The sequence below is a fragment of the Neltuma alba genome, unplaced genomic scaffold (assembly GCF_004799145.2).
Source record: "Neltuma alba isolate B1F8T4 unplaced genomic scaffold, ASM479914v2 tig00003633_pilon, whole genome shotgun sequence".
NCBI lineage: Eukaryota > Viridiplantae > Streptophyta > Magnoliopsida > Fabales > Fabaceae > Neltuma > Neltuma alba.
The window spans coordinates 6,693-18,758 of record NW_021633363.1 but is presented as its reverse complement, the minus strand read 5'-3'; the positions used below and the strand labels follow the sequence as shown (position 1 = coordinate 18,758).

General features: G+C 37.2%; 1 protein-coding gene across 2 annotated transcripts; it reads left to right on the top strand.

Annotated features, from left to right (window-relative positions):
* The first annotated feature begins 7,647 nt into the window (after positions 1-7,647).
* Positions 7,648-10,985, top strand: LOC114742078 (phosphoserine phosphatase, chloroplastic). Of its 2 annotated transcripts, none has more exons than XM_028930339.1 (8): positions 7,648-7,748; positions 7,987-8,229; positions 8,330-8,462; positions 8,542-8,649; positions 9,439-9,532; positions 10,160-10,309; positions 10,390-10,443; positions 10,683-10,985. In XM_028930339.1, exons 2-8 carry the CDS (start codon positions 8,007-8,009, stop codon positions 10,806-10,808), a joined length of 888 nt encoding a protein of 295 aa, XP_028786172.1. In that variant the 5' UTR covers positions 7,648-7,748; positions 7,987-8,006; the 3' UTR covers positions 10,809-10,985. The 2 variants fall into 2 exon arrangements, with proteins under 2 accessions (XP_028786172.1, XP_028786171.1); XM_028930338.1 differs by having other exon boundaries at positions 7,738-7,801.
* Positions 10,986-12,066: the final 1,081 nt, after the last annotated feature.

Here is a 12,066-nt window from a genome sequence, read left to right as displayed (position 1 = left end):
AAGAAGGCGCGTTGGGTATCATCTTGGCTTCACTAACGATTACCCGCAATTCTTGTACTTCCTCAAACCCTTCTTGGGCCGGTGGCAAGAAAACCCCTCTTCTTCTGAAGAATTACTCTGCAAATTCTGGGCGCTCAGATTATTGCTATTGCGCTCCTTCACCATTACAAAGAAATTTAACTTGAGACTCAAGAAATCCTTATTTCTATCGACACCGACTTTCACTCTCTGGTCTCTATATAAACACATTTGGGTCTATCTTCTTCATATAACCCTCACTGATATTATGTCCCTCTTTACTTACCCGCCCTTCACCCCTCTACCGCACACCGGCTATAGTTTCACTGTAAACTCCGAGATTTCAGAAGAAGACAAGCCAGCCAGTGTTAACTCTTCGGAGGCCATAATCGAGCTTCGCATACGACAAAACTACGCTCTGATCTTGGAACCCATGAAAGGCCGAAGAGTCAGCCTGGACGACCGCTATGTCAGTTCGCCGGAGCTCACTTTGCGGTTCAAGATTCCTCTGGGGCTTCTTGTTGATAACGGCCCTGCTTCCTTGCACCGGCGAGATTATATCTTTTCGGCACAGCTGGCGTCGTTGCCGATCAGTGCCGGTTTGGGCCAGTATCTGAAACCTCATATTCAAAGCCACGCCGTTTTACTGGCTCAAGAGACTGGCCACAGAAGAGACTTCAAGATGATTTTCCATGTCGTGATTTCGAAGATTGACTTGGCCGACGCGGAAGAGTGCGAAAAAATTCGGAGAGGCTGGTTGAGCTCCAGTCGAGGAAGTGAAAATCTTGATGGGCCTTTTGGTTTTCAGAATTTGATGTAGAGAAGTAGTTTCTTCTTTGGCTGCAGCTTCCTGTATTTTCTGCTCTAACCTAACTTTTGAAATATGAATGGTAAGATCATACGTTTAATTCATATTATGAGCAAAGAGTTCTCATCAATGTGAGATACTTGCTGCGTTGAGTCGTGAGAATTATTTCCCAGAAATCAGCCAGTTATGGCTTTTGAATTTCGATCATCGTCAAGCAGAAGGGATTTTTTGTCCCTCCGAAGTCCAAGGGTGGTAAAATGTAAAGCCAAAAGAATGAAAAATCGGGTGAGACATTTTGGATAGAATGAAAACTATAATTTTAAAAATAATTTTATAGTATATAAATAATAAAAAATTATCTCATTTTACAAAAAAATATTTTTAAATGTTTCCAAATACCTTTTCAGTCTAAACGAGTGTTTGGATAGAAACCAAACCATGATTTCAGAAGTGTTTTTACGGATTACGAAGTAAATATGTGAAGGAGGTTACCTTGTTTTACGGAAAAGTACTTCTGAAACCACGGTTTTGGAACACCCAAACAGGCCCTTAATGTTTTCATGAACGTGGGCTCCTCGCTCAACGTTTGCAGTTCAGACTTAATTTGGTGGATAGTATGATTAGCTAAAAATAACTATTTGAAAATTTGTAGTTACAATTCACGAATCATTCTTGATATTAATCTGCTGAAAATTGTGGCGTTTTAAAATCAGTATATGTTCAGAAATATCTGAGTTGCACTTTCTATCATAGAAGCATAGATCGCACTAGACGAGCTTCTTCAAATTCTCTTTTGGTGTAATTAGATGGTGATGTTCAATATTGTATTATGTCTCCTGCTTGTTCAAACTTTCTTTGAGTAGAATTTGCCGGTGATCTGCCTTTTTTTTTTTAATTTGTCGCTGTAATTTTATTTTTTAGTCTCTCTTTTTTACAAAACCAAAACCTAGAAAACAGCGAGAGTGTGATGCGATGCCTGCTCAGTGCTCGGTCCTCCCTCCTTACTCCTTAGTCAACTTACTTTATTTGCATTTCGATTTCTGTTTGCTTTTGTATTCTCTCATTCCTCCCTCAATGAAACGGGCCTGCATTCGGTGCTCATCAAGTGATGAGAAATCTGGACCGTCCAGATCTAATCTGGACGGTCCAGATTTAATATTTTTAAATAATTATTTTAAAATAGAAAAAATTATTTTTTAAAAGTATGATAGTTAAGAGATTATCTTTATTTTTTATTTTATACCTATTAAAATAATTATTTTTAAAAAATAAAAATAAAAATAACATAAATTCTGAACCGTCCAGATCGGATCTGGACGGTCCAGATCTGATGAGCACCCAATGCAAATCCCAATGAAACTTGCCTTTTCCATTGGTTGAAATTTGATGCGACGTGGATATGACACCCTGCGCTGTTGCGGCCTACGTATGAGCGCCTGCACCGATCTGCAAGGAAAAGGCTTGGACTTGGGAGGAATTGAGGAAAATTCAAATTTCCAAATATTTGAAAACTTTTTACTCGTTTTAAATAAAAATAAAAATTGGAAGTGAAGAAAATATAGACAAAGCTAACATAGTCTGATATATAAAGTTTTAGTCCAGATAAGGTTATTTATTCTCAACTCATCAACAGATTATGTTAAGACTCTTAGCTTTGAATACAAGATCTAGGATAACCGGAAAGATTGTCACTAAACATTCGTTCACGAATCATTATCAAATTTTATTTTCTAATGCACAGGGTCCTCTTAAAGAGGCAAGTGCAGAGCATACTCAGAATCTCTAATGATAGAAGAAAGACATTATAAGTGAGGCTTTCAGAAGAAGAGAGAAATTTAGAAAGAACTCATGAGGAAAGCACACTAGTATTATACAAGGAAGTTGATACAACTCATTCTGCTCGTAACTGGAGGCAAAGTGGGGTTTATATAGAGGTTCGGTACCATTACATGACAAAGTCCTAATAGTAGATATCATTATGACGGGTAGTTGTCATAATGACTTGTTATTTAATAATCACAACCACCCTAATAATGACATAACTACCAACTACTCTGATAATGACAACTACTTTATGTATTACAAGAAGACGAAATAGACTACAAGACGAACTACTTTAAAAGTGGATGGTGATATAAAGTAATCTTCTAGCAGGTCCTCCTAGTGTTCAGAGTGACATAAAATGAGATTTTCTGATGATGGTGTTCCCTAGTCTTTGTAGATAGGTTCATGGCTAGGGGACAGGTTCATGATGCCTTCTGGGTTAGGATCATCTGAATCATAGTGTCTCCTTGTACAGTAGAATTCTTCAAGTACTGCGAGCCGGGTCTCATCATCATCATCTTGGTTTGGATCCTGGGATTCTCCTGCAATGAATGGAAGTTGTGACTAAAAACTTGGCTGAGGGAGATAGAGTCCTTCAGGCTGAGTGAGTTGAATCTGTGAGTCTCTTTGATAAGGGTCTTGGGAGGTTTCTGTTGGTAGAGGGACTTGTGACCTATTTGGTGGAGGTTTGATAACACTCATGATGAATCTCTTTGGAATTCTTCAAGTGTTGTGCTGCTGGCTAGCGGTGAACTTAGAGGAAAAGGTTCAAGAGAAAGACATGAAATGTCTTCCCCTGTATTTGGTTGATTAAGTGTAGTTAATGTTTTCCTAAATTTCTCTATTAACAATCTTTCTTTTCTTGGCCATGAGGGAGTGGCAACTTGGAGAAGCAGATGGTTGTCTGTGTAAAGCCTTTAGGCAGTGTTTATACCACTGTTTCTGAAAAAAGTATACAAACAGAAAAATCTCTTTTGTTTGGGAGATGGCAAGTCTCAGACATTATGATCATTGATAATTTTTTAAAGTTTTCCTCTCTAGTAGAGAAGAGGAGCAATCATCTCAAGGAGTGTGATAAGGGGAGAATTTTCGTTTATGGGGTCATTCAGATGGTCATGTATGACTATGGTTGAGAATGCTATGGCACAAGTATAATTGGTTGAGAAGGACCAAATGTACCATAAGAATTCCTTTGGTATGGATCCTTTGATGATGGGTACGATGAGGTATGGAGCATTGGCATCAAAGTGCTAAGGATATGGGTGAATTCCAGTATTTACGAGAAGATGCTGGAGCCAGTAGAACATAGTACTTCTGGCAAAGTTTTGGGCATTTGTTGGGGATATAGGATAGGATCCAAGAGGGAAAATAGTGACTCTCATTCTTTGAGGCATTCCTGGTTTAGGGATGGTTAGGATGAAAAAGAGTTGGTGTTTAGAGAATGACAAGAGTTTTGGAAGCTGAGAAACTTTCTGAGGTCTTAGGAAGAAATCTGCGATAGTGTTCTAGTGACCTTTAAGGTGATGGACAGTGAATTTATAGTGAGAGAGCCAGCTTTCCATCGGAGTAACTGGCTGTCTGGTAAAATCTTTCCCTTAGGATTAAGCATTCTAAGAAAAGACGTATTGTCCATTTCTACTCTGAATTGATAAGGACTGATTATCTCTATATGATTTGCTAAAAGAAATAGGTCATGAAGATCTCCTTCCTAAACAAAAGCCAGATCCAATGATTCCTGTTATTCAGCAATCCATCTCGTGTATACCAACGATGGATCTGTATGAGTAGGATTTTTCTCCACTTGAAAGAAGAACTAATAGAGAAACAAAGGTTACAGCAGAACCTTTCTCTGTCCTAATAGAAATTACTCCTACCGGTGAGGCTGGGCCAGTTTCAACCACAGAAGAAGTTCTTAACTGGCAGTCTCAGAATGCAATCTATCAAAATAGAACTCTGTTAAAGATTGATTTAAAAGTTGACCTGCTGACTCTCAGAACTGATACTTTGACAAGCAGATTTGACAAATCTCTGATCAAGTCAAACAGCTTTATATGACCTTGTCTTTTCAGGCTTATCAACTGGATGCAGATCTGAAGCAGTTTATCGAGATAGGATACATTGGACCAGAATTTACCAGGAAAGAGCAAGAATTGTCACAAATCCGAAAGGATTTGCAGAGAATTGAGCTGGATATTACAAAAGATCATTCACAAACCATCTATGACCATTTATTCATCTTAACCCTCTAGTTTCCAAATTCCTAAATACATGACATCACCTCCTTCTTATCTCAAAGAAACTGATTATAGCAAGGTTTTCAAAATGTCTTATCCCATTTTAAGATGATCAAGAAAACCTCAACCAATTCTTCTACCTGTACAACCAAATCCTTTTCCTAGACCTCTAGTAAGACCACCTCATTTCCCTTCACCTGAAAGACTTTCTCAACCATTATCCTCATACACTAAACCCATTGAACCAACACCATCCTCCCAATGAGTTATGATAAGAACTCTACCATCATCTCCACCAAAACACACTTCTCCTCCAGACAGGGAAAAAAGAAAAGAAGTTGTTAATCCAAACAAAACCATAGCCACTCTCCAGTTCTTAAATAGAGATCAGTCATCCTTAGATGACAGCTTTGAAAATGAGTCTGATCCTTCAGTTGAGTATAGTTCTAATTCTGACTCTGAAACATATCATGTTGATATTTTCAAAGTAGCAATGGTCCAACCAGATCCTACAGTTGAAGATCTTTTTCATGAAGAACCATTTGTCCCTGATACATCTGAGCCTAAGAGAACATATTACAGGTCAACTACAGGTCTATGGTTCACTTTTGATGACCTCCCTCTGGAAAAATAGGGAGACAAACTCCATGAGTTCTGCGCATGGATTGATTTGCAGCTTGCCAGGCATAATACAAATCTTGAGGAAGTTCTTACAGAATTTCTCTTAAGACTGACTGGAACATTAAGAGAATGGTTTCAAAACCTCAGTGATTACCAAAAGATAGCAGCTATTAGAGTTGATAATGCAAGAACTCTTCTGGGACTCATTCACAAGGAAGTCATTGGCGATTTCCAGATCATTGACTAAAGGCATTGTCAAAAATACTTTGAGATGAAATATTGTTCCTTGGATAAAAGAGACTTGCAAAAGCATTTCTAGAGAATGTTTGAAAAATACTACATGCTCGGAAGAGCTAATGATGTCAATCTCAGGCATACTTTTATTGCCTTTCTTCTAGATGAACTGCAACCAGAACTTTATAGAACTATCAATGCACTTCATAGAAATATGTCTGGTATTTCTATAAGAGAAATATATCAGTTGGCATTGGCAACTATGGACAAGCTCTGTGAACAACAAAAATTCTTCAAAGGAATGTTGAAAGGACAGTCAAAACTAAAGCATGCTTGCAAAAAACCTCATCTGAAGATAAAGTGCAAAGACCATAAGGATTGCTCTTGTTCTACCAAGAGAAAATCTCATTATCGTCGATTCAGATATCCAAAAGGTTCTTATTCCAAAATAAGATATAGAAAGCCTTTCTTGAGATATTTCAAAAGGCGCAGGCCTTATTCAAAGAAACCTGACAGGTGCTATTTGTGCAAGAAAAAAAGACATTTTGCAAAAAATTGTCCTAACAAGACAAAAAGGATGTGAAGATACTAGAACACTTGCAGACTGTTCTGATGATCAATGAAGATGAAGACATCGAATCTGTCATCGAAGAACAAGATGCTCAGGATGAAGAAATATAACATGTTCTTCCTTTCTTTGAAGATGAAGAAACTGACTTTGAATCTTTATCTCAAGAAGATGATGATCCTTAAGGGTATTTATATTCCCTTGAACAACCCATGTATCCATCTTTCCTTGGTTCTTTGGCTTTTCAGTCAGAACATAACATAACAAAGTCATTCCCAAGCCAAGTGTCAAAATCCATATCCTTCCAGGAAGATATGAAAAACCAATCCCCGTTATTACTTTCATAGTCTAAGGAGGACCCGCCAGAAGACTACTTTATGTCGCCATCCACTTTTAAAGTAGTTCGTCCTGTAGTCTATTTCATCTTCTTGTAATAAGTAAAGTAGTTGTCATTATTAGAGTAGTTGGTAGTTCTGTCATTATTAGGGTGGTTGTGATTATTAAATAACAAGTCATTATGACATCTACCCGTCATAATGATATCTACTATTAAAATTTGTCATGTAATGACACCGAACCTCTATATAAACCCCACTCTGCCACTAGTTACGGGCAGAAGAAGTTGTATCAAGTTCTTTGTATAATACTAGTGTGCTTTCCTCATGAGTTTTCTTTAAATTTCTCTCTTCTTCTGAAAGTCTCACTTATAATGTCTTTCTTCTGTTGCCAAAGATTTTGAGTATGCTTTGCACTTGCCTCTTTAAGATGATCATGTGCATCAAAAAATAGAATCTAATAATGATCCATGAAGGAATGTTTAGTGACAATATTTCCGGTTATCCTAGATCTAGTATTTAAAGCTGAGAGTCCTAACGTGGCTCGTTGATGATTTGAGAATGAATGGCCTTACCTGGACTAAAGCCTTGGATATCAGATTATGTTAGCTTGGTCCGATTTTTTGCTATACTTAATTGAACATGATTAACACTATTTGAAAACTACTCATTTTTTGCTATACTTATTTGAACATGTTTGCCTAACTCCAAAAGTACTTTTGAAAATCACTTTTTTGTAAATCAAGACAAACTCTTTTATATATTTATTTTGTATATCATAAAAGTATTTTTAAAATTATGATTTTGTAGTTACCCAGACACTCTTCTTAATTTTTAGTGACTCCAAAATCTAGATTTCCTTGAGGACAATTGAATATCTTCGAAATATTATAAATTAAGACAGAATTTCATCCTCTATGCTCCACATACCCTCCAACGCAACTTCCTGGGCCTAGTTCGCCCAAATAGACTACAGGCCCCCAGATCCAACCAGCGGAGTCGCCTATGTGCTTCGTCATGCCCAGTCACAACAGTTTGCAAGAGGAAAGAAGTTAGTTGGCTTTCCCTCGCAACACTGGAGAAGATTCACATTCTTGCCTGGTGAGGTGCGTAACATGATGTGAATGGATGACGCAGCTTAATACTTATAGATTAGATCGTGAGTTTCTCCCGAGATTGTTTGGCTTCGATATCATTTTGAAAAAAAAGGGGAATATGTCAGTAGTTGATTAGCTGCATCCGTTTGGTGTTTTGAACAGTTTTCACCGTTGTTTGATTCGTTATTTTTCGGATCAGAAATATAATTTTTGAGAAAATTTTAGAAATCAAACGTTTTCCTTTCAGATTTTGAAGAAGGTGATTTCATGGAAGCGTTGGTGAGTTATAGGATCAGTCCGGTTTGTAATAATACTAGAAAATTTGAATATCGTTTTCTTCCTCCGTCTGCACTATATCTGAGGAAGAATAACTACGGGACTCGGATTGGCCTATTGAAGCAGTCCGTATCATTCAACACAACGGTGGCTTCTGCTCAACCAGTGGGGAGCTCAAAAGTGGGCCATCCCGAAAACATGCTGCCTTCCAAAGGTTTTCCACCTCTCTGAAATTATCTGAAAGGAAAAAAAAAAACAGAGAAAATATCGATTGTGGAGTCATACTGTTGATAGTTGCTTTCTTAAAATGATAGAGATTCTTGAGCTTTGGAGAAGTGTTGATGCTGTGTGCTTTGATGTCGACAGCACTGTCTGTCTGGACGAAGGTATTGATGAGCTTGCTGAATTCTGCGGTGCTGGAAAGGCTGTTGCTGAGTGGACTGCTAGGTTTGGTCGCTTGGCTGAAAATTCTTTGATTACTTTTGCTTAACGTATCGTGTCTGATCAAATTTTCGAATTTCCCTAGAGCGATGGGTGGTTCTGTTCCTTTTGAGGATGCCTTGGCTTCTAGACTATCTTTGTTCAGTCCTTCTTTATCTCAAGTTCAGAATTTTCTTGAGCAAAGACCCCCAAGGTATTTGTGATTTTCTTGACTTGTGCATTCTCTTGAGAAGACTTAACATTTTGATCATAATTTCATTGTTATATTTTTTGTATAATCCTCTAATCTCTCGATTGGCTTGTAATCATAAGGAATTGGCCATGCTATTCCCAGTGAATAATCCTTCTCCAGTTATTCTCGTCTTAGATTCCAGCTTGGCAGAATCGAAAAACCTGATTCCCAACCATTTGTCTCCCATTTGACCCGATATCACATGTGCTGTAAAAACTTTGTCAGACAAAATTAGGACTGGTTCAAGTGTCAGATGTGTACTCAATTCTATCATGAACTAACATATACCCAGTTGTCCGTGCCCCTGGGGATCTGAAACAGATAAGTCTGTGTAATCTGGTTAGGCCCGCAGCAAAACTGAGTTAATTCACTTGTACCGAACGGCCATGTTATATCACACCCAGATTGGTCTCCTATAATGCTATAACTAAATTTCTAAGGAATGCTATATCATTTCTCTACCAAATTCTTATTTGATCGCCTACAAATTTCAAATATTCTTGCTTTTGGTGGTGACAAGAAAGCTTCATGGTGCCTGGAGCAGAGACATGCCATTATATTTAAATCTGTTATCATCATCATCATTATTGAGACTTCAAATTTGGAGAGTTTAACAGTCTACATTGGATGTATGATGATTATCTGTATTGCAACGTCTACTATTGTTCTTTCTTTTTCACAGTTTCAGTTTTTCTAATGAGTATCTTGAAGGATCTAGTTCAGACTATGATAACACTTCTTGATATGCAGGCTTTCCCCTGGTATTAAAGAGTTAGTTGAGAAGTTGAAGGCTAAGCACATTGATGTTTATCTGATATCTGGAGGCTTTCGTCAAATGATCAATGTATGGAGAATATCTGTAGTTTTCTTTTTTTGGTCGTCATTGTTGGCTCAAAGATAATATTAAGCACATGACTTCATTTTGATACTGTACCCGATGAAATTTGAAACTGGCACATCCTGGTTTTGAGTACCTATATGGTTCGCCAAAAGACTATACAAGCCTCAGTATAACTAAAAAAATAATCTGTTGAAATACACATCTGTTACAGAATAGCCATCAAATCTCCACTGAATTTAGAATTTGGAACGACAGCCAAGAGCTTGTAGATGTAGATTCCTTAACTAGAAACCTGTCTTTTGACCAATGTCATCGCTGCTGTTCTTTTAAAGCAGGATGCTTATTCAGGTGAAAAAATAAACCAGCATGTATATTATTCTGAGAAGCAGTGGTCTTGCAATTGGTGTTTTAGTCAAAAAGATAACAGCCAAAATAATAGCAACTAGGGTCTATATCTTCCAGTGCCTGTCATATTTAAATTCTTAGAGCATCTTCAACATTGTCATGAGTTCTAAGAGCTCAATGTAGTGCTTTTCATAGTTGATGAGCAAGTTTATTTTACATACATAAACAGGATCCATTATTAGATAGACTTTTTCATTTCCACTTACTAAGACGCGTGTTGTGAAGCCCGTTGCATCAATACTTGGGATCCCAAAAGAAAATATTTTCGCCAATCAACTGCTTTTTGGAAGCTCTGGAGAGTTTGTAGGGTTTGATAGAAATGAACATACTTCAAGGAGTGGAGGGAAAGCAACTGCAGTTGAACAGATCAGGAAGGTTAGTGTTGCTCAGTTGCTCCTGCTCATTAATTTTTACCAAATGCATCGCTTGTAAGTCTGGTCGAACTGATTTTTCAGGCTCATAAATACAAAGCATTAGCTATGATAGGGGACGGGGCAACCGATCTTGAGGTAAGTAAAATCATGCGTATACATGTAACAAAGATTTATTGTCTCATTCGTATTATACAAACAAAGCATATTCAACCTTTTTAATAGACAAGAAGAAGATCAAATAATGATATTGATGTATAGACGTAGTTTCCTTAATCTACTTGTTTCCATGGATCTTAGACCATTAGTTATATGCCACTGACTGTGATTGAAATTTATATCATGTTCTAATCTGTTTGTTGTGTTCTTCCATTTAGGCTCGTAGACCAGGCGCTGCTGACCTGTTCATCTGCTATGCGGGTGTTCAACTTCGAGAATCTGTGGCTGCAAAAGCTGATTGGCTCGTTTTGGATTTTCAAGACCTCATTAATGTGCTGGGGTAGCTCCATTTGTATTGATCAGAGTCCTGTTGTGTTTTTACCCAAAGGTTATGGCACTCCTCTCCATCGAGGATCATGTAACTGCGAGAAAATTGACGCCTAGATATTAGGTGTTAATTTTACACCACACTATATATTCTTCTGAGAGCCAATAAGTTTTCTCCCCCGCTTTTTCCATCAGTTCGTCATTGCCCTTGCCTCCTGTTTTAATTGTAAATTTACACCACACTACATATTCTTTGCTGGAATACAAATTAAGTTTTAAAAAAAATGATGCATAAAACGTTTAAAATACTCTTGGCCCTACAAGAAGACTTTAAAAAACTATGAGAATTGACACGAAAATTTAAGAGAACAGTCTTATGATAATATGTGGTAGGATTTCTCTTCACAGTTCAAAGATTTTTCAAGTCAGTGAATATAACTGAACTAACTGAACCTTGAATATAATTTGGATCAGTTTGATTTTGATACGATTAGTTCAGTTGTCCATATTATCTAGGCATGGGGATAGAAAATTTACCGATTCTCATGTGATGGAAATAGCACTGCGTGAGGCAATAATAAATGAACTAATAAAAATGTTGACAGAAGCTAGTTTGATGTCAGGCATAAAAGAGAATGAAAATATGAGTGGAAACAAAGCAATGCTTGTATTTTTATTTAATTTTTTTAAAAATTTTATTTATTTATTTATTTTAAAAAAAACACCATAAGTAATAGTCTCGTTTATTTTTTAGCTACTTCATTACATTTATTAAAAAAAAAAAAGTCAAGCATATGCTTTATTAAAGTGGCCTCACATCAATAATATGGTATATGAAAGTTTATGACTAGTTGCTGGATTGTCATTTTGGCCAGTTTTTTACATTTTAGTTGGGACTTGGAAGAAAGGGATTTGATGTGATCTTAGTAACCACTCCCTTTAATCAATTAAAATTGAATCAAAGTATAGAATTGCCGATGTTTCTGTCCCAATGGTCAACGAGAAAAGTGTGTGTGTGTGTATTTGAAAGCAATCTCCCTCCCTACTCTTTATTGCCGCCGACGCTGTGGGGGAGCACGGCGAAAATGTATTTATTGATGTGTTGCAAGGAACAAAAAACCGGACCGGAAATTAAACCGGTCAAGGCAGTGGGTTAAGGGTTACTGGTCAGACCGTGGTCAGACCGGGGTCAAACCGGTCCTATTAAAATAATATAATTTAATTCATAATATTAAAAATATCATATTGATTATGATATTAATCAATTTTTTTAAC